We start from the raw sequence: 22,666 nt of genomic DNA, 5'->3' as shown, positions 1-22,666 counted from the left end.
TTCAAAATGTGGGTTTTTGAAATTGTTTCTGTGCTGCAGCCTGTATAAGACTCTCAACCTGCTCTTTAATCAAGAAATGTCACCAATGCACACACCTGGTGATACACCATGCTGGTGCATGTGTGTGTGTGTATGTGTGAATGAGAGCTGGCAAAGTCCTTTCAAAGCTGACCTTCACAATCTTTGAGGACCCACTCACACCCTCTCTGCCTGAGAGGCCTTTGGTCAGCTTTAATTACCCTCACTACCTCCAGCTGCCTGCTCATCAGGTCAGCGCTCCCATATGGTCCTCCAGGAGGCAGCAGGCAGGCGGGCGGGCGGGCAGGGGCGGGGAAAGTGCTGGATACCTGTGGGACACTGATTACATAAGCTGCTGCTAATGAGAGAGGTTCTCTTCGAAAAGAGCTGCGAGTTCAAACGATCACAACGGTGGCAGCGGCTGACAGATGCAACCCCAGAGCAAGGGGGACTTGATTAAACACACACACACACCTGTGCACATGCTGGGACACATGCACATACACACCTGCATCACTTTATTACACACTCACACACACACACACAGACGCACGCAGCAGGAGAGGGGCTCTTTGATGAGCCAAGACTAGAGGTTGATGAGAAGGGGCACTGCAGCCTGATTCAGCTAGCTTGGGGTCACCGGGGAGTGTGTGTGTGTGTGTGTGTGTGTATGTGTGTGCGTGTGTGTGTGTGTGTGTGTGTGTGTGTGTGTGTGTGTGTGTTCATTAGTCACATTGTGTGATATCATTACACTAGTGACTCATTTGGCATACACCTCTCAACATGGCTCCTCTTACACACGCAATGATTAAAATCACATTTTAAAAAATATATATATATGCTAATCAAATTTGACTTATTTTTATACCAATAAACCAATTTCTTCCCGCAGAACACATTTATATCATCAGATCTAATTCTTCTTAAAGCTTGATAATGAAATCCTTGCAGCAGTGGAGATCAAAACCAAGATTAATGTGCTGTTCGGCTTTCTAGCCCTGCTGTCATGTCATCTGTTATTCTCAGACAAGAGCTTCGTGGTAATGCGGTTAGACCTCACAACAATGCTTAATCACAACAAACCGCATTAGGCCAAAGGTAATTGTGTTTGCTTGGTATATGCGTGGGCCAATCTGTTTCGCTGCTGCCAATGAAGAGGGGGAATGGAGAAGTGGGGGGGGCTTTCCACTTTTGGGCGGGGAGGGGGGCACAACCAAAATAGTCTTGTTTGCCTCCAATGTCTGGCTCCGCCTTATCGAGTTACAAAGCTGCTGCTGGGACTCAGATTGGCCTCTGATCGATCCAAGCTCTGATGGCGAGAGGCAGCATGACTGACAGACTGACAAGGATCTCAGACCGCGGCTGAGTAATGCATGTCATGTCATTTTCCCGGACACACCTGAGGCTCAGTTTCTCATACCAGGGGAGTAAACAACGGAGCTGATTTTATCGCTCCGCCATCTGCATTATGGTAAACTGGACATTTTCCACATCAGCCAGGAAATCAAAGGGCAGTAAATGTCACATTTGAATTTTGAAGGGGGCGGCAATTCATGGGAAATGACAAAAGTATTCTCAACGTTTTAGAAAATACTTTTATTATCCAGCTTGCAGCCAAGCAACTTAAAAAGTGATAGAATATGAATATAACAGAGTGAGCGTATCTAAGATTCAACGAGCATTTGCTTTCACACCCTCACTATTACTAACATGAGTCTATAGAAACTCTCTTAGTCATCTACACTGACTCTTCAAATCTGTTGAATACAACAGTTAGGCACCTGATACAATTATCTCACACAAGCCGGCCAAACCTTCAATTATCCAGTGATAGTACTTGAAAATAGCATAGATTTACTGTACATATACAGGTAGTATACTAAAGGGGATCCACTCCAAATGAATCCCACACAGCATCAGTTTACAGTCATTTTTTGGTCAGAGGGTTCAGCCAGAGAGGATGCATGCAGGTCTAAGGACCCAAACTGGACCAGAGGCGACCACAGAGCAGGTCACATGGGGTAGAACTGTGAGGCAGCCTCAGACGACTGGATCTCCACCTGAGCCATCTTGAACTGGGTGCACTGCAGCCATTTCCGCAGAGCGAACGGAGGGGCGCCGGACGCCTGGCCCTGCAGACACTGGTGGTTCACGCGGTTCTGGATGGCCTGGAGACGCAGCTGCAGCCCCGCAGACAGATGCTGATGAAGGAAGGAAGGGGAGATGACAACGTTTTAGTCTGAAATCACCTAAAGACTCAATAGTTACTCGCAAATCAATGTTTTTTTTAAAAGCCTTACCTTAAGGTTTGACTGAATCATGGGTAGCCACATAGGGATTAGCTATAAGAAAGAATGAGTATTAGGTCACGTGTTAAGGTGATCATATATTAACCATGTTGAAAAATAAAGTAATAGCAAACCTTGACAAAGATGGTTGAGTTGCACTCCTGCAGGGCTTCCATCAAACTAATGACATGAAGACACACCATCTCTACCATCTGAAAAAAATATCAATCAAAACTGTGATTTTCTCTAACATAGTTAGTGTCCTCATTATATATGAAACAGGAATTATCCAGAAGTTGAAACTCAACACAAGCACACCCTATATCCACCTTATTCCTAGCTATAGGCAGACCACTCACCACTTTATTGTGTGCCATGAGCTGCAGGATGCTGGGTGTAACCCGACTCCAGAACTCCAGGCCAGTGAGGATGGCGTTGGAGGAAAACTCTGTCTGGTTCTGGTTCTGCAGGGACGGAGCAGCGGCTGCCTGCTCGCAGTAGATGGTCCACAGCTGGGCGAACATGAAGGCGTGGAACAGAGAACACATGTGCAGCACCGACGTCTGGGGACAGAGATCAAGACCAAAACAGAAAAAGGCCAGTGAGGTGGTTATAGATCGTATTAACAAAACCTGGGTGGGGTCATTAGAGGGGATTTGTTTCTGCCAGACCTTCGACTGTTCTGGGAAACCGATGAGGATGACTATAAGATGATCTGCGATGTGGGAGCCAGCGTCTAGAGGGATGGGCATACAGGAGGTGGAGCCCTGGTGCAGGGCGCAGTGTGTCAGGGAGCCCAAAAGTAGCCAGGACAGCTGACGAATGTGGGACACACATTCGATGAATTCTTTTGGCCTGCAGAGAAAAAACAGTTTCATAAATCAGCCCACAGTATATTCTATACAGTTTTATTCTCATACTTCCCAATGTTTCACCATTTGTGTTGGTTCGCCCAAATTGCATTAAAACATCATGCATTATCTCTGGTGGTAACTACTCATGGAAATTTGTTTCCCAGGTTTTGAGATTTCTGTCCTCACACCAAAACACTGTCAACAGTTTTTTCTTTTGCTCATTTTTCTCACAAGCTGGACGAATAAAGGTAGATATCGCTAGAGATGTATGAGGAAAGACGTTTTTATGTCATTTGGGTGGACTGACGTCTGTATTTTTGTCATTCTTACCCTTGTTGCATGGTGGATGGCGGATGATAAAGCCAGGGAAGATAACGGACCACAGCTTTGTTGTCACGATGATTGCCTTTGCTGATCTCCATGGCGGCGACCTGTGCCAAGCCCACTTTCAGGTTCCCCCCGAAAGTGTCCTCATGCAGCGGCTGACAGCAAGCCTTCATATGGCTCTGAGTAACAGATTTGGAGTAAGGAAAAGATAAGGCTGGATAATAGGCATAATATGGAGAAAAAACTCTACATATGAAAAGATTAGGGCTGCTAAAGTTAACTCGATAACATGTTAAAGCAAATTTGTTTTAACGCCACGAATTTCTTTAACGCATTAACGCAACTTGTGATTTTTAGGTTGTAGCGAACTGAAAATGTCATACTAGCTTGTCGAGAAGGAGGCTAAATAACGCTCCAAATTTATGTTACATTTTGGCGAGGAAAAACTGTCATGGCCATTTTCAAAGACCTCTGACCTCAAGATATGTGAATGAAAATGGGTTCTATGGGTACCCACGAGTCTCCCCTTTACAGACATGCCCACTTTATGATCATCACATGCAGTTTGGGGCAAGTCATAGTCAAGTCAGCACACTGACACACTGACAGCTGTTGTTGCCTGTTGGGCTGCAGTTTGCCATGTTATGATTTGAGCATATTTTTTGAGCTAAATGTAGTACCAGTGAGGGTTTCTGGACAATATTTGTCATTGTTTTGTGTTGGTAATTGATTTACAATAAAAATATATACATAAATTTGCATGAAGCAAGCATATTTGCCCACTTCTATGCTGATAAGAGTATTAAATACTTGACAAATCTCCCTTTAAGGTACATTTTGAACAGATAAAAAATGTGCAATTAATTTGCGATTAATCGCGATCAAATATTTTAATTGATTGACAGTCCTAGATAAGATAATACGTGTGTAGTGGCAAGACTTACTTTCAGTTTGGTTAGCGTGTGCATATCTGCAATGAAGTCCAGGAGTTCGCTTATGTATTGTCTCATGCACTCCATGGCTGCTGTTGTGCACTGTGGAGAAGAAAAACAGTTTATCCTTTAGGAGGAATCACAGTGGGGTCTATCGTTATTTCCTGCTGTTTTATGAGGCTGATTCTAATAAGATCCGAACACACATCGACTACAGTCTTACCCCCGGCAGCGTTAAGATCATGTGCTTTTGGATGATGGTGGATTCTGCTAGCCGTGTACCGATATCTGCACAAACAAACTGAGAAATCCCACAGCAGGTTTTAGATTTGTATTCAGGATGAAACACTGTGATTTATTTGGTTCTTGTAAACAAGAAAACAATGTTGTTTTTTTTACCTGGACCAGCAGTAACAAGTTTGTGTCAGGCAGAGGAGACTTGAACTTGAGAGCCTGCAGAAGCTCCATCACCACAATGCGGGACATGTAGAACTTATCTCTCTCCTGGATGCAAGGAGATAGAGAGAGTGGAGTAAATGTACTGATGCAGCAAGACTGCCTTTTTCTATTATCACTCTCCCTTACTCATGCTGCGAGGAGAGCATAAACTCTGTAGCCTGAATAGAGGGGGAAGGACAGGCAGCGAGAGGGGAGGGAGGCGAGGCAGGGAGACAGAGAATAGACAGAGAATAGTGAAGCTGAGGAGTAGATTTAGGCCAGTCCAGATCTCTCCTCCCAGAGTCCCAGGCAGCTCAGATGAGGCTGTCAGGCTGCCTTCTCCCTCCCTGAGGACAGGCTGCTCTCTTTGTTCATCCCTTCCACACAAAGCCCAGCTGCCTGTTTACAAACCACACTGTCATCTTCTGGCTTCCACTTTGCCTCTCTCTTTCTCTATGCAGTCATGTTTGCTTATGTTAGGCGCGGGCACATGCTCCTCCGCTCTTACAGAATGCAAAGATGCTTCCGACTCTCACTGTGTGGCTTGTTAATGCGCATACCTGTACGCGGCACTCTCATAATTAAAAGTTAATGGAGCATGTCCGTTTGGTAAATAGCAAATCATAGGCTGTTCTTATGCTAGAGGGCCCAGTCGCATTCGGCGTATAGTGCAGTGCGGCTGTGACAAATGGTGCATGGTGTGACAAACTTTAGTAGGTCTAGAGAACCTGACTTTGTGTCCTTAAAACCTGACCTCCAAAGATAACTGAACCGCGCTTCCCAGAAGCCTCACCTCTTCATAAAACAACTGCACAGGACAGGTTCCAAAAGCAATTGCTCACAGTGACTCCGGGTTTTGAAAAGCGGATATTATACGAGTGAGGAATTAAAGAGGGTGTAGAAAATCAATACTGCAGGAGACATAAAGCATGCAGCGCTGACAGTGGTGGAGGACCGAGGATCCATCTGGCCCAACAGTGCAGACAGCCCTGGCTCCATCTCTGTCTGAGACAGCCACTCAGAAACACACCGTCGGCCCGAGCACACCAACTAATCATGTTAATCAATACTAGCTGATTGCCTACTTAATCATCTTTGACACATGGCCACATTTCTGGCTGACTGGAGAGTCTGGGAAGTAGGTGTAGCACCAAAAGAGTGATGAGGGAAAGACCGGCGAACAAGAGCTCAACGTTTTTAACACTGCAGATTAGTTTAAAAGGTTTAACTCTTTCAAGACCGCATACATATCTATTTACACAAAAAGATGATATGTAAACACACTCAAGAGTACCTTGTTGAAGCCTTTGTAACACAGTCCACACAGTTCTACGAGGTAGGAGAGACTGAACATGCCATACTGGATGACAAAGCTCAGCAGCTTGGAGAACGGCTCCAGGAGGCTCTGTAGGGTGGGAGAAGAAGAGAAAAGGTTAGATATTAAAGGACAGAATTTGGACGTATCAGAAACTAAAATTCTGCTCTGTTCTTACCCGGGTTGCATTTGTTGTTGGGATTTTCAGTAGACAAATGATTATCCTCAAACTGGAATCCATGGGACACTAATGAGACACACAGATTGCAAAAAACAGTTGAAAAATCTTGACATTCAGTAGGTTTTAATGGTGCATGGTGTATAGCAATATTCCCGGACTTTAAATTTTATCTGCAGTGATAAATCGATTAGAGTACACTAATTTGACCTCCAAGGTCAAAAGCGTCAGAGTCAAATCAATTACATCTGTCCTATTGAACCTGACAAGGGCACTGCTAGATGCTTTTTCCTCCAGCCATAATCGCATTAGACCATATCAGACCATGACTAAGTGAACGGAAGAGTCGATATCTACCTTCAGAGGAAGCACAGAGGGCAGTTTTGTGAGGAAGGTCTGGAACTGGTTGCAGATGGTTGTCCACAGGTTGCTAGGAGAGTCCATTGGGAGAGCCTCCATGAAGGTGGCGATGTTGTCCAGGCAGTGCAGCATTGTGCCCCCTGCTGGCAGACTCTTCTTGTTGTTCAAGCCCTGCAGGGCACAGAGGCATAAACCATAACAGGGTTATATAAGGAAATTCTATAAGCGAAGATATTTCCATTTAACTGATCATTCAGTCCTGATCAATCACAATGCTCATGACGAGAGCGGGGGATTTAGGCCACTGAGGCACAGATGACCGCTTGGATGAGCTCATGCATCAATGGGTTCTTATCTGTGTCATTTATTTAGCTTTAACAGTTACAATAAACTGGTACAGTGGTGCAGAGTAAGGCAGGTTTTCTTGGATGCCCCGATGATTTGTTGTTTTAGATGGGCTTATGCTGTTCATGTAGCTGTAGCCACAAAAGCTTTGGCTTTGACAAGAGCTCCTCCTGCTGGATAAATGACTCAACACAACTGCATGAAGAAAAAAAATCCCACCTCGAGCAGCATGTTGAGGGCAGCAACAGAACTCAATTCATTAAAATCTATCAGTGAAGACGCAAGTGTTCGCAGAAAACTTCCATCTGCAAAAGAAGAAAGATAGACATACAAAGAATAAAGTATGTCCAGTGGGAAGCTATTAAGTTAGTCTTATCATTATGTAAAAAATAGATACATTCAAATAAATATGTAAAGCAAAGCAGTGAAATATGCATCTACTATAGGTTATACAACGTAGTGCAACAAGGTCTAAACACGCAGCTAAGACATGCTGTAAGTCTCTATAGAAATAGTGCAGGTTTTGTAGTCAGTGGTGTGAGCAGACCTTTGATGTTACTCTGGAAGAGTTGGGGCAAGATGCCATTTGGGGCCAGCTGGTGAAACACACAGCGGAGGAACTGCTTGGCTACACCTGCTACATTCCCTGGGATCAACATACTGCAAAACATCACAGGGAGAAAGGCTGTGTTTGGACAGGCAGTCACACTTCACATTTATTAATAAAACTCAGCCATAAGCACAGTGAACACTGGTGTGACGGCTTTAATGTCTCATACCTCTCAGCTTGTCCGGAGAAATTGGCACTAGATGCCAACCTGAAAGACGTTAAAGCAGTGGATTAGGACTCGGGATGAATTATGCATGAGCTCTGAGGGTGAGTTATGAAACTTCATTTAACGGTGAAGTGCTGTGTGGATGTAGTTTGCAGGAGCGGCTGTACCTGCCCACAGACTGCATGATGTCGAGAAGCATCGGCGCAGCCAAATCAGGGCTGAGATGGATGAACATGGAAAGAACGACCACTGCAAGGCCGAGAGTCTCCTCGTCGTATTCCTCCAGCACGGCTGCACAGTCCCGACACCTGGGACATCGCGTAGAAATAAACCAGGCCAGTTTAAGCATTAAAAGGATAGTTTGGGTGTTTTGAAGTGGGGATGTATGAGGTACTTATCCATAGTCAGTGTATTACCTACAGTAGATGACGGTCGTGACGCCCCCAGCTTGGAGAAACAGACAGGAGTTACCGCAAGGGAACAAAGTAATGTGCTGCTGTGGACGGGGCCGGCAGCAAAACGTATTTTAGCCACCTAAATGAAAGGCCCACCTAAAAGAAACAATATCAGTTCCAGTGTACGCTATATTTTGAATATTTTCACTGCTTTACCTTGACATCAGACAGCCCTTTCCGACGGGAAACTGAAGACGTTGTATCCATCTATGCTCTCGCCAAAGCCACCAGACTCCACTGAAAAAAACAGTAATTTTACCTTGCAGAACACAGGGGTTGCTGGTCTACGGCTGCCTCGATCGGTTAGTTTGTTTGTGCTATTGTGTAACTTTGGTGAATCTGAACTAACCAAAGTCACACAATAACACAAACAAACTAACCAATCGAGGTAGCGGTTGACCAGTAACTCCCGTCTTCTGTGAGGTAAAATTACGGGTGTTTTTCAATGGAGTCTGGTTACTTTGACGAGAGAATAGGACTGCTTCAGTTCTCCATCGTAAACATAGACTGTATAGCTGTCTCACGGCAATCTAAAGCGGTGAAAATATTCTAAATATAGCGTACACTTAAACTGATATTGATTTTTTTAGGTGGGCCTTTCTTTTAGGTGGCTAAAATACATTTTGTTGCGGCATCCTGTCTGCTTCTCCAAGCTAGGGGCGTGCCGACTGCCATCTACTGTAATACACTGACTATGGATAAGTACCTCATACATCCCCACTTCAAAACACCAAAACTATCCCTTTAAGATGATCTGTTACATATATAGCTGCTGATGGATTCACTCACCTGTCAGACATTGTGGTAGGCTGCTCATCAATGAACTCTTCAGGCGCAGGGACAAACATGCTGACTGTGCTCGGCGCAGAGAGCAGACTGGTCTTTGTGGGACCTACAAAAGAAGAATATCAGTGATTAAATAAAAGAACAGAAGGCTTTTGATACGATTCAGCTTCAGATGTTGAAACGTCGGTTTACTTTATTTCTATTTCTTTTGTTTTCTTACATGTGTTACTACTGTATGTCCATATATCTCCTCAAGGGGTCATTATGGGATGGATAAAAGTCTAGATTGACTGACCCGTGTCCCAGGTGTTGATGTTGTGTGGCGCACTGGATTGGTGCTCCAGCTGTCTCTTCATTAGCTGGCTCATGGTCAGAGCTCCCAGAGAGCCTCGCTTCACCTGACGGTACTGAGCTAAAGGTCAGACACAGAAAACGACACCTGGGGTGAAGCACCTGCTAAGGCCGATCCAGCAATACCAACAAGTGTGTGTGGTTACATGGAAATAGGTAAGACACACATGAAAAGAGACAATCCATGTGATTGTTTTTATTTCATAAGGACAAAATTAAGTCAAGCATTTAGCTGACTGTTTGAGTATAATAATATTTAGAGTGAAAGTAATTTGAAAAATAATTTATAAAACGTTTTCTCAGGAATTTGAATGACTTTATGATAAGATGTCAAGTAATATGTGATTTTATTGCATATTTCCAGCTCCAATATGAAGATAATAATAATATTTTTTTGTTTTCTGCACATGTTATATATGAGATACCACAACAGTCAGATTTATTGAGGTTTATAAGGAGACTAAGAAGCAAAGTATTTGGCTCCTACTTGATACTGAAGAGCGGTGGCTTGTTTCAGGCATAGCAGCTTCAAGCGTTGGGGCTGAGGCAGATTCTCGTGGCTTTTCCAATGTAGACAGAACTTTGTGATCTGCAAGGCAATATGGGTAAATAATGGGCGGGGCATTGGCATCACAATACATGCCGTTTTATGCCAATAAAAACTGTTAAAATATGGACATTCAGTAGTAATAAGCACTACTTTTGATACCATTAGGAGATTGTTAAAGTTGATTTAGTACTAATTTAATAACGGTTTAGTGTTTTGTGTCAGATTTAGAGAATCTGTTTGCAGTTTGATTGTTGGTCTTGCTCTTCTACTTCATTTTTTGTTAAGTCAAATTATATAGTTTCACAGCTTCTGATGTGTGCTGAAAAACCTCTAAAGCGTTAGTATGAAAGGAAAGGAAGAACGAACACATGCATAGAAACACACCACAGGACATCACACAGCTGGAGTATTTAGTTAAATACAGATTTGAGGCAGTTTACACATGTTTCCAAGTACACTTATATTCTGAAAACTTAAAGGAGCAAACCCATATGTTGGCAATATTCATCTCTATACTACAAATCATGTATCCTTTTCATTTTTGCTGCTGAATGCATACTATCACATTTATATTTTTGAGTACATTTTTCCCAGCATGCCAACTTACCATTGGCTTCCATTTAATTTGTGTGAAAATCTATCAGTAGACTCTGCTTGAACATTAAGCCTGTATCATTATGAGGTAATGCAATTAAAGTGCAGATTGACGAGTCTGCACTGTATTACCTCACACTGATAATGTCACTTTGATGATAGTAATAAAACGTATTTATAGAGCACACAATAAATGGGAACCTTAAAAACACAGCAGAAAGGTTTTTCATTCTAAAGGGACAAATCAAAGAAATAATAAAAATAATAGTACATAAATGACAATTCATACTGTGAGCGAGGTTCAATATAGTAACTGTTTCTTGGTAAAAGCAAGTTTAAAAAGATGAGTTTTCTTTTGAAAGTTGTAAGTGAGGGGCACATTCTCAAATCTATAGGGAGACCGAAACTAAGGAACTAAATGCAACATCACTGCAGGCTAACAGTGACCTGTTAGGAACATAAACTATGAGGTCAATGGTATGGAGCGATGCCATGAAGTGATCTGTAAGTGATTTAACACAAGTCTTAAGTCTGCTAATTGATTTTCATATTGTAAAGAAATGGAAACCACTGGGTGCCTCTAACTATGAAAAGTAATTCTAAAACACATCTGCATAGTTTGCAAATTCTTTGTGACCTAAAGTATAGATGATTTGTACTAAATGGGCTAAAACTTAAAAAAAAAAAAAAAAACACTGGTATGATCCTTTAAGTTTAGTTAAAATTATTGTAGTTTAAATGGTTGTAATACAGACTTTCTACCACACCGTTGCAAAAAGTGATTATTGTTCTTTTAAAAGGTATTGGAAAGGGCTGCCCACTCTTCGATTAGTCGATTCATCATTTTCTATGCTATTTCATACTGAATTACTTATTTCAAAGAAACTTATGAGCACATCTCTGGTAAACACAAGATTTAAAGTTGTGCATTTGTGTGATTCTTTGTCATGAAACTCAGTTCCACAGATCTGTCGATTAAATCAACTAATCGATTAGTGGACAGCCCTAGTATTGGATAAGCCTCCTCAAATCTTCACCTCAGACATCACCTTAAAAAATCATTTTGAAACAAATTACACAGCACCTGACCAGCGCACTGGTAAAGTAGGAATTATCTTCATCCATCCTTCCTTCTTACCGGTTTCTGCGGGCTGCTCGCCAGCCAGCTTGTCGAACATGTTGAAGGTGATGTCCAGGTATTCCCTCTGGATGGCACTGACAGCTATCTTCCTCTCCTTCCGTTGTCGGGGAACAATCTGGATTTTAAACTCGGCCTCATCGCCCTCAATTTCGTCCGCATTGTCAGGTTTTTGGTCGCTGTCCGCCTCATCACCCATGTCGTCGTCTTCTTCATCATCCCCATCCTCTTCTTCGTCGTTGCTGTCACTCTTGCTTTTCTCTGGTGAGGAAAGAGGCTCTGCTTTATCTTCTGGGATGTCCAAGAAGATGGTCCTACCAGACGGACTTGTCCCTGGTGCCATCCCAGCCTTTAACTCGTCACACATGTCGTCTAGCGAGTTGTCGGGGACATGAGACGTCTTCCTCAGCAGGTCTCTCTTCTGCTTCAGGGTCATGGGGCTTTCATGGCAGACATTTTCCAGTCGGTCAGGAAAATCCAGAGAGGCACTGGCAGTCACGCGGCTTGGCCTCCTTACCACAAACGATTGCTCTGAGCCTCCCTCTCCCACCAGCAGGTCTGTGGTCTTTTTGTCACTAGAACAGTCCTCTACACTCACCTGAACCACAGGAGACAGTCGCAAAGTCTTGCTGCTAGCAGGGGAAACAGAGAACTTTGGACTCCCGTTGAACTTGGAGGCTATGAGGGATGTAAGGTCAAACTCCTCGTCGCTCTCTACGATTCTCAGAGGAGGCAACGGTTCAAACACCAAGGAGTCGCTGTCGGACATGGAGAGCAGCGAGTGTTTTTCTGGAATGGAGGTGCAGTCAGAGGAGAGGTCGATGAGGTCTTGGTCCTCCTTTCCCTGAGCTGATCCTCCTAGCGAGCTCAGGTCCAACTTGTCGTCAAAGGTCTCCATGCAGCTGAGGCGGACCTCTGGGATGACAGGCTTGGAGCCTCGCCGGTCCACGGCGTCACTGCCCTCCACCCGAACCGAAGAGTCATCGGATGATCCTTTGCCGTGACGCCTGCCGTGGGACGTGGATGAGGATGGGGGCGGGACCACAGGGTTCGCCTGCATGTCACAGCGATCAATGCAGGATTTACGTCGGTGTTCGTCCAGATTGAAGAGGATGGAGTCAGTGTTGGAAATGTCCAGAGACTTCTGCTTGTGCATGGCCTGCAGCCTCTTCTTCCTGGTGCTCTCCTCCCTCACACAGTGCAGGATGCTGTCCTGAAGGGCGCTGGCTTCACGGTACTCTGACAGCTCAATTTCACCTGATACACAGAAGAAAAATGAGGCTTTATCCCTGTGAAAGCGAGACCCTCCTGCAATCTCAATAAAATATGTTCTGCTGTTATACTATGTTTGACTCTGAAAGCCTCTGCTTCTTACTTTTCTTGGCATTCAGCTCTACCGGCTGGTACTTCACAGACTTGCTGCCACCAATCCTCTTCAGGCGCGCAAAGAAGGTCTGTGACTCCTTGTTAGCAGCACCAGTCGGCGTGTCATGGACGTCTGATTCATCGAATACACTGTCCTCTTCTAAGATGGAGAAAAAAAATAATATCAGTACTGTGTTTAAGAGACAAACAAATACTCATAGAAAGAGACATTCACTTGCCATTATAATCTACATGGTATAGCAATGTTTTTTCTTCTAAAATGTCCTAATCTGGGTGTCATAAATGGTATCCTAGTAGTCTGGTGTTGAGATAAACAACATCCTTTATTTTGCTTCACCTTTTTCTTTCTCGCTGTAGCGGCTCATGTTGGAGTTGTCGCTGTAGAGCGGTCCTGCTGTAGCGTGAGGACGACAGCTGTGATACTGGGCATTCAGTGTGTTGATGGTGATGTGGATCAGATGGAGGACCACTTTACTCCCATCCATGTCTCTGTAAGGGTACTGTGGTGCATAGAAAAAATATAATGAGCTTATGCCATTCTCTTTGTAATACATACTGTATATCATACGTTATAAAGAAAATATTTGATTCAGCAATCACCATGCAGTGAAATCCAACTAACACACAGTAATACGAAGAGTACCTTATAGAGGATAACTAGCAGGGCTTTGAGCCACATCTGTCTGATGTGTGGCTTCAAGGCCCAGAGGGAGCATCGAGGCGGCTGCTGGAAATAGTGTCTCAGCTGGGGACACGTGCAGTACTTCAACACCTGGACCACCAGAGGGAGCAGCTGCTTCCCCAAACCAATATTGTAGTCCATCACCTGGAACAAACAACAGTTAATTTGTTCTTCACAATGTGCAACTCAATATACCATTTAATCTCTCTAGCTGCAGTAACAGAATACCACAAAAGCTGATAATAGATTATATGTCAGTCACTTGTGCGATGCCGGCGATGAAGCCGTTGAAGCAGGTAGAGGTGCGCATCTTCTGAGGTGCAATCATGAAGCAGCCCTCCTGTTGGTCATAGCCCAGCAGCACGTACAGGTGACGCTTCACCGTGTTGAAAGCCTTGGCGCTGCCAATGTCGGCCTCTGCGCTGCTCTTGTCTTTGGCCATAAACTTCATGAGCACCATGATGAGCTGGTGAACCGTCTGGTGATCGATGCCGGCGTCCTCGGGAAGCAGGTCTTTGATGACGGAGTCGTCCTCGGGAGACGGGGTCTGGCCTACAAGAGGGGCTGAAGCGTCAGGGTTAAAGTGCGGGAGGACACTTGCTGCAGACAGAGGAGTGGGAGGGGAGAGGGAAGAGTGCAGGACCAGGAGGGTAACAACACAGAGGTGGGGGTAGTCAACTGTCCACCATATGTAAACGGGGTAAACACACAAAATAAATGAACAGCTAGCTGTTAGCAAGAGTGTTGCTTTTCACTCTTTTCAGTGTCAAGTCAATTGTATGTACTGTATGTAGCCCGTGTCAGAATTAGTGTAAGCAGGAAAAAACAATGACTGTCACCGTAGAGCAAACATTGCTTTTTCATCATTTCTGTCATGATTTCACTTTAGCTTTATTGATAATGCATTTTCCTCCAATGTGGTGTGGTTATGAAGACTAATGTTTCAAATTTAGGTTGTTATTTACCTGGCAGGACTTTCTCTATCATATCTCCCAGTGTCGGGGCAGAGTGCTCTTGCCTCGTAAGCCTTAGAGCTAAAAACCACATACGAAGAACACAATTTAGGAGAGTGTACAGGGGAGGTAGTACAGGACATGTCTGAGCTTCATCGGCACCCAACACATGTGCACGCACAAACACACACACAAACACATACAAACACACTATATGGCCTCAAAACAGTATAAAATCCAAGTGTTATCAAGAATTAGGGCTAATCACAAATATCAAATGAATGACATGGTTGGGAGTTCCTCCTTTATTAAACAAAGCAGTATTTAGACATTCAAGTGTGATGAACGTTGGGAACAAACCAGTGAGGAGAGAAACATTAGGAAAATGGGTCAGCTTTGGTCAAATAGTATTTGCAAATAAAAAAGCATTTGGTTTCACCCACGAGAAATAGGACATGGGCCGTCATCACCACATTAGGACACTGCAGACAGTGACAGGTCAGGTGCTTCTGTACATATAGAGTGATAATAAACTAACTTAAAGGTCTTATTGATAATATTTTTATGTAGACGAATATTTAAAAAAAAAAAAAAAATCCACATAGCGTTTAGAAAGGTGCCGAATAAAAGTATGGCTTTTCCTGAAAAATGTTTTGATTGTGAAATAATAATTTTAAAACATTTTGGTGGATCCAAAATTAATGTTTTGTTTATCTCTGTGGAAGATAAGGCTTGTTAGCCAATAGTAAAGCAACGTTGGTATCACGTGGTATCTCTGGGTCGTCAGTTAGTGTGGAAAAAATGGATAAATGGCTGAAATTGACAGTAAGTGCCTGACAATGACTTGTTGTGAAGTAAATGCAATGAAACAGGGGAGGGAGAATACGCCATCTAGTGGCTGAATGTTATCAATAGCACCTTTAAAGATGCAGTCGTGGATTGTATCTGTAATTTCAAGTCGAACACAGCACCTATGAGGCACTTGAAGTCTCAAAAGGTATTTGCAAACACTGTTCGACCACAGACTGAATGAAAGTGATACAGGTTCAGATTCCAACTGACAGACAGGCTGATTGGCTGCTACTCACGAATTCGGTTGCCGTGTGTCTCAGGGAGTGAAAATGCCCGTTTAGACTCTGGTGGCCCTCCCGTCACACTGTCACGGAGGGAACGCACACTCTTCTGCCGATTCCTGGCAAAGCGGGCGCGTCGTATCTTCCACATCGCTGCATCACTGAGGTTGGCTACGTTGGTTCGCACGGCTGTGATGGCTGTCAGAAGAAAGATTATCATTTGGAGCACTATTAGGCTGTGATCTTTATGTTGCAGTAAACAGTCTGTTAAGAAACGTGCAGAGAATTTAGAGGAAAATTCGTTATACCACCCGGGGGAACAGAGAGTAAATTTTACAAAGTATGGGGCCCCTTTTTGTCATTTTCTTTTTCCTTTTTTAAAATTTTATTTTATTTATTTATTCATTATTATCATTATTATTTGTATTATTATTTTTTTTTCTATTTGTATGTATATGTACTGTATGTGTGTATGTATGTATATGTATGTGTATGTATATATATATATATATATATATATGTGTGTGTGTGTGTGTGTATGTATATATATATTTATGTATGTATGTGTGTATATGTATATTTGTGTGTACATGTATATATGTGTATGTGTGTGTGTATGTAGGTATATATATATATTTTAAATGTTTTTTATTTTTATTTTCTCTTCTTCTTCTTCTTATTTCATGACTTATTTGTGGATACTCTCCCTGTGTTGTATTCTCTACAATTTGAATTTTATATATCCATGATTGAGAATCAGCTAGGTCCTTTGTGGCCAGCTGTGGCTGTCTGTGTGTATGTTGTTGTCAGGTATGATTGATTGATGTGTTGTGTGACAGGTGAGTGTTGTTCAGAAAAACAACAATTAACTTTCCTTGTATAGTGACTGTTCTATTGATTATTCACAATTAATAAAAAGACCCTTGAAAGAAAGAAAGAAATGTGCAGAGTAGGCGGGAGCAGCTGTAAAAGCTCTGAATGGGGACATAGCAGCTACGTACTAGTAGGGAAAGGGAACTCCTTGTTGCAGTCCAGGTGTAACTGAGCCTCCAGAGATAATGTTTCAAAGCGGTTGACAAAGAACTCCCAGCTCAGCGCGGGAATGTCCTTCTTCAGGAAGTGCAGCAGCAGGAGCTTGCTGAGGATGATGGGCCGGTCCCTCACAACAGTGTCGAACTGGAAATCCAGGCACTGGCATAACCCCTGTATCATAAACAACACGCACATGTAAATACACAGCAGGGACGTGAATATATGCAGCTACATGAACACACGTTGAAGTCCAATAAGCATTGGACAACCTGCAGGGCCGGCCTCTTGATGGTGTCCAGCAGCAGTCTGGCCCGGGTGGCCACAGCTGGATTGACGTCCTCCACGGAGGCCAGGAAGCAGCAGAAAGCGTGGGCCAGGGAATACTTCAGCAAGTGGTTTTTCATCACCGCACCGATGTCCAGGAACCGACACAGCACCGCCACCTTCTCCACTGGGAGAGTTTTCATGAGAATACAGAGTGAACGGGAACATCATCAGCAACACAGACAGGGTTACACAATAAGAAGAGACAGCTGAGCTGCTGCACGTCCGGCCATAATTACCTAGATATAATAAACAGAACCAGCTATGAGGTCATCTATGAAGATAAGATTGATGAGGATAAGTTAATTCATTACTTAGCTACTATTTCTAAGTCATCATATGTGTCTGCACTAGCGCTGCAATGATTAATCGATGAATCAATTAATTGATTAGTTGTCAACTATTAAATTAATCGCCAACTATTTTGATAATCGATTCATCAGTAAAAAAAAAAAAGTAAAAATTCTCTGATTGCAGCTTCTTAAATGTGAATATTGTCTTTATTTGGTTAAAGTTTCTTTACTCCTCTATAACAGTAAACTAAATATCTTTGAGTTGTGGACAAAACAAGATTTTGAGGATGTCATCTTGGGTCTTTCAGCATTTTCTGACATTTTATAGACCAAACAAATAATCAACAGATTAATCGACAATGAAATTAATCGTTAGTTGCAGCCCTAGTCTTCACATAATTAATAGGTGTATTCAAATTAATTGAGAAACTACGTGATACATTTAAAAAAATTACTAAATTAAATCTACAATAAAATCAACTTAAAATCTGTTTAAATTACATAATATCTGTTCCATGTATCTTTGATATGCAACATTTATAAAGGTCATCTTCTCTAGGGGTGTAAGTGTAAAAATACAGTTTCTATAATATAATGCTTATAAATGATTGTGTTCGCAAGACGTCGTCCACATACACAAAGCTACCACTCTGACAACACAATGTCCCACATTTCGCTGTGTGAAAGCATTCAGTCATTTCCAAAAACAAGATCCTTCCAGCTGGAGTTATTTATCATGACTCAGATAATAATCTAAAAATAGACGCTTTATTCTGAAATCCATAAACTTTCACCCACTCTGGGCTGATTGATAGCACCCAGTGTTGACCACTAGGTGTCAGTGTAGGGGTTAAGAGACATCCTAGAGCAGCACCACATTGCCTGTTGGTCACATTAAAGGTTTTAAATATGATTTATGCCCACGATTATATCTGTTTCAACATTACTAATAAGAAAATGTAACATTATTAGAGCTTGTGGTCATGATATAGACCATCAGCATTTGGACCTGTCATTATTATTATTTTATAGGTGGAAAGACTGAAAGACTGGATTTATTTTATCATTTACTAGGGTATTTATATGCACAATAGGCTAATAACTTTACACCTTTTGAGAAATATTAAGCGTATGTTTGGGGCTATTGTCAATTCAATTGTTCTCCTGTTACCCTATATTCATACAAAGAGCCAGAGGACCTGTCCTCTGCCTCTGTCTCAAGGTCATACAGCTCGTCTCTGCCAATCACAAGGCAAGAAAAACCATATTAATCCCACAATTCCTCTTTGCTGCCTGTTTGAGCCACACGGTAACCATGACAACAGGAGGAGGAGGAGATGTGGGCAGGCAGTGGTTTAGGTAGTGTATTATATAAGCAGACTGGGGGCCTTCATCGGTTCGTTCATACACAACCACAACCACTTTGCTTGCAAAATATAAATAAAAATGGACGGTTAAGTTGCTTCATGATGAGCTTGATGAGGTGTTAATACCTGCATATGAGGTTGCACACTGTATATTATCATCCTGAGAAGCAAATGCAGATATCAGATAAACAACATATGTTATTTTACACCATCTCTCACCTGCTTCAAATCGTATTTTCCAGTCTTTGCTGTTAAAATTTGTATTGATGAGGTTCCAAAAGATGTCCGCCCCATGCGACAGAGACAGGGCGTGGAGAAGCTGAGGCACAGCCATGGAGGCCAGCTGGCAAAACTCTGACTTCAACATGGACCACAGGCTGAAACACAAACACCAAATTAGACACACACACATTGCTGTCAAGGAGTTGGTTAACTACAAACATTTTACTGTTGGATTAAAATGACCTGTCAGCACACACCTCGGGATGAGCATCTTTTCCTGGACGTAGGCCAGAAACTGGGGGTGATCCTTGCGGGCAAGATACAAACACTCTCCATGGAGACACAGGATCTTCAAACAGTTCAGCATGTTGAACAAGATGTCAGGCTCCTCAAACTTGGACATTTCCTGAATATACAGACGAGATGTGTGACTCGGAGTGTACCACACTCAAATAAATCACAGAAAACATTCTTGAATGCCTTCAGTCGTATATTTGTGCCCAAGTTTTAATATGCATGTACCTGCAGAACGGTGTATATGAGCTTCAGAGACACGGGGAGCTGCTGGTACGAGAACTTCGTATCAGAGTTATTCTTCATAGCTGGAAGGAAGAGTGTAGTGTTAGAAAGAACAGACCCTTATTAAAGAGTACGGTCTAGACTTGCTCTATATGAAAAGATAGCCTCTGTTGTGATTTTGCACTATATAATTAAAATGTGCCATCTGCCTATTTTTTTATTCATCTATTTTTATTGTTATTTTATTATGACTTATTTATTTCATATTGTTGAAAAAACAAAAAAACAAAAACAATTGCAGCATCAGTCCAACATAGGCAAAACAGCTCATTTGCTTGTACATGTCTGTTTCCTGTCTGTTCTTACTTGACCAGAATCAAATTGCCTTTGTGGATTAATAAAATTGTATTGAAGAGACTCAAGACTTGGTTGAACGACAAATATGTAATATATCGATGCAAACATAAGTCCTAAATTGATACCACTCTCACATCTGTACGGTAAATGTGGAGCTGGAGCTATTTTCGCATAAAGACTGGAAACAGGGGGAAGCAGCTATTTCTTGGCCGGGAGCAGTAAGTTTCCATTGGTTGCAAGGGTCTAGGAAGTTACTTCAATGGCCAAGGAATAGTCAGGTACATAAACCCCGGAGAATTACTTTTACTTCAGTTTCTGTCTGGAGATATAAGGTGTTAAATAGTGAGCGATAGAGGTGCTAGTAGGCTGATTTTTTCCTAGTGATGGCTTCATATTTACCATACAAACATGCTATCAATCTTTTCATCTAACTCTCGGCAAGAAAAGCGAATAAACCTATTTCCAAAAATGTCTAACTATTCCTTTAAGGGTAAAAAGGAAAAGAAAGTAAAGGGGGTGAATACATACACAGCAACATAAAGGACATTGCCATTGACAGAATGATTATTCAGAAACTCAATGAAATAATACTCAAAGAATCCGTACATATCCCTGGCGAACATTTTAGCTTTGAAACTAAATCAAGTGAAAGAAAGGATATTCATATAAAGAATAAACTATCATTTTCTTCATAACTCACCAGGTAATTAGGAGGCGTACTTACAGATATGTTCTAGTCCTATAATATTAGGCTACTAGTCTCCAAATAGGTCAAACTATTTCTTTAAAGATGAAGCTACAGCTAGCAAACGATAAGTTTAGCCAGTTAACAGTTCATGAAATCATATTTTGTGATGGGTGACACATTTAAGGATTTCTAACATTGTGCATAGAACTGATACACACATGGGTTATCGGGGGGAGGGTTACTGGGGTTACTGGGGTTGTCAGTGGTGGTGGCGGCACTTGGGTTGACTCCTTCCTCATTTCCATTCTCTTCAGCGAGGGAGTAATCTGTCTGACCAAAGAGCAAGGTTTCCTCCAAACTATCCGTAGGTTCCTGTAGAGGAAACCAAACACTGTCAAAACGTCTCCTTTATATACTTCATATACTCATCAGTAATTCAGCTGAGCATGATATTCATGTGTGTCATTCACAAGTAATTTTGAAACTACCCATTAGTAGGTTGACAAAAACAAAGAGAGAGGGAGACTGAAATGATTTATGAACATGTTTTTTTTTAAGTCATCTATGAGAGCATTAGCTCAGCCAGGCACAGTGGTGTTTTTGGCATTGTGGTGGGGGCTACATGGCATTCAGGTCAAAGCCTTACGGGCTTAATGCATAGGCTTCATTTATATTAGACGCATAAAAATTCATGATGTCTCACCACAAGGCGAATCTCTTCTCGGGGGGTCAGCCTCTCCAGGAGCTCACAGCCCAGCTGGTAGCACAGGATGCTGGATTGGCACAGGCTGCACTCCAGGGCCTTCTCATCCTTCTGGCAGGTGTGTGATCCACCCCACGGGGCCTGGAAGACGTTGTTGATGATGCCCACGATATCCTTCCCCAGACTGCTGTCTAGACCCAGCATCACACCGTCATCCTGGAGCTCCATCTGGGACAGCAGCGGATACGAACGTAAAAACAGGGAAACAAAAAGTGGAGCACAACACACATATCTCTCCTGTGGGGCATTGTTGTCATTATTCTCTATATGAATGAACAAGAAGAATCTTTAATCTGTGTAGAAATACACTTCAGTGTACATCCTTCTAGACAGAAATAGACTCATAGTTCCTTTAGGAATATGATTATTATTATTTTTAATCAGAACGGTGTGGTCACCTGCTTTAGGATGAGGTCAAACATGAGGATGAAGCAGCCGAGGTTCATGTCATCATCTTCACAGTCCAGATCCAGAGCGCAGTGGCCGGTGGCGTGACCCAGGTTTTTAAAGGGGCTGCAGCGCAGGGGGCTGCGGAACGGGCTCCTGAAGGGGCTGGGGAACGGACTGAGGGTGTTGTGCTGCCCATGGCGTCCTGGATCTGACACCACACTCACCTATACGAGCAAAGAGTACATCACTATATGAAGTAAAATATATGTGTTTCACTTCAAATTCAAAGCATTTATACATCTGACATCTGTTTTTTAGTCTGCAACGTTCCCCTGTTACTGTCAGTTATAATGACACGAGTTCAGAGTTACTCAGCAATAAATTTAAAAGATAAATCTACATCTTAGTCAAGCTCAATTAAGCCCTTTAAGGGAGCTATATTTAGAAATTGGCAGTTACCATGGCAACATACAGTACATCCCAATGAATGGTATAAAATACAAGCAAAGAAGAGCAGAAATATGTCATAATCTAAAAAAGGCATCAGACAGAACGCAAAATAGCCAAAAAAGCTTCAAAAGGTGTAATGACATCCAGTCAGGTGATGTTTTGAGTAGAGGTAAGTGGGTTTTTATATATATATACTATAAGTCACAGATTATTACTGATTTGACAACTAAACTGGAATAAAAATAAAAGCATTGAACCCTCATATCTTTTATTTTTGGGGGAGTAGTGGTGGCATTGCTGTCTCTCTCACCCTGCGAGCCCCAGTGTTTCCAGTCAGATCTGAGGCGCGTGTCTTCCTCTGATTGGCCAGCTCCTTCAAAGAGTTCACTCCATCAGAGAACATCCCAATCAGCAGCTGAAGAGGCACCACAATGTCCAGCTCTGACAGCACCTGGGTCCAAA

The 22,666-nt window shown here is 42.5% G+C and overlaps 1 protein-coding gene across 10 annotated transcripts in view; it reads right to left on the bottom strand.

Annotated features, from left to right (window-relative positions):
* Positions 1-1,555: 1,555 nt before the first annotated feature.
* The window catches only part of unc79 (unc-79 homolog, NALCN channel complex subunit), a 37,322-nt gene continuing 16,211 nt past the window's right edge, over positions 1,556-22,666 (bottom strand). The window contains exons 17-51 of one of the 10 annotated variants that reach the window (XM_074660392.1): positions 22,515-22,655; positions 21,763-21,978; positions 21,305-21,532; positions 20,820-20,973; positions 19,560-19,639; positions 19,295-19,443; positions 19,035-19,192; positions 17,101-17,282; positions 16,801-17,002; positions 15,815-15,997; positions 14,739-14,807; positions 14,036-14,373; positions 13,735-13,917; positions 13,429-13,591; positions 13,081-13,230; positions 11,706-12,962; positions 9,911-10,012; positions 9,368-9,484; positions 9,076-9,178; positions 7,999-8,139; positions 7,835-7,873; positions 7,603-7,715; positions 7,275-7,360; positions 6,708-6,881; positions 6,351-6,419; positions 6,152-6,262; positions 4,819-4,923; positions 4,643-4,720; positions 4,432-4,521; positions 3,491-3,666; positions 2,978-3,161; positions 2,666-2,869; positions 2,441-2,518; positions 2,319-2,360; positions 1,558-2,219 (exon numbers count right to left, since the gene is read on the bottom strand). In XM_074660392.1, the coding sequence (XP_074516493.1) occupies positions 2,031-2,219; positions 2,319-2,360; positions 2,441-2,518; positions 2,666-2,869; positions 2,978-3,161; positions 3,491-3,666; positions 4,432-4,521; positions 4,643-4,720; positions 4,819-4,923; positions 6,152-6,262; positions 6,351-6,419; positions 6,708-6,881; positions 7,275-7,360; positions 7,603-7,715; positions 7,835-7,873; positions 7,999-8,139; positions 9,076-9,178; positions 9,368-9,484; positions 9,911-10,012; positions 11,706-12,962; positions 13,081-13,230; positions 13,429-13,591; positions 13,735-13,917; positions 14,036-14,373; positions 14,739-14,807; positions 15,815-15,997; positions 16,801-17,002; positions 17,101-17,282; positions 19,035-19,192; positions 19,295-19,443; positions 19,560-19,639; positions 20,820-20,973; positions 21,305-21,532; positions 21,763-21,978; positions 22,515-22,655 (6,054 nt within the window). In that variant the 3' untranslated portion in view covers positions 1,558-2,030. Of the gene's footprint in view, positions 2,220-2,318; positions 2,361-2,440; positions 2,519-2,665; positions 2,870-2,977; positions 3,162-3,490; positions 3,667-4,431; positions 4,522-4,642; positions 4,721-4,818; positions 4,924-6,151; positions 6,263-6,350; positions 6,420-6,707; positions 6,882-7,274; positions 7,361-7,602; positions 7,716-7,834; positions 7,874-7,998; positions 8,140-9,075; positions 9,179-9,367; positions 9,485-9,910; positions 10,013-11,705; positions 12,963-13,080; positions 13,231-13,428; positions 13,592-13,734; positions 13,918-14,035; positions 14,374-14,738; positions 14,808-15,814; positions 15,998-16,800; positions 17,003-17,100; positions 17,283-19,034; positions 19,193-19,294; positions 19,444-19,559; positions 19,640-20,819; positions 20,974-21,304; positions 21,533-21,762; positions 21,979-22,514; positions 22,656-22,666 lie in introns of all 10 variants that reach the window. The other 9 variants (XM_074660393.1, XM_074660394.1, XM_074660398.1 and 6 more) reach the window with 9 other exon arrangements.

The sequence above is a fragment of the Sebastes fasciatus genome, chromosome 15, assembly GCF_043250625.1.
Source record: "Sebastes fasciatus isolate fSebFas1 chromosome 15, fSebFas1.pri, whole genome shotgun sequence".
Lineage (NCBI taxonomy): Eukaryota > Metazoa > Chordata > Actinopteri > Perciformes > Sebastidae > Sebastes > Sebastes fasciatus.
Note: the sequence above shows the minus strand (reverse complement) of the source record. Positions and strands in the feature narration are given on the sequence as shown.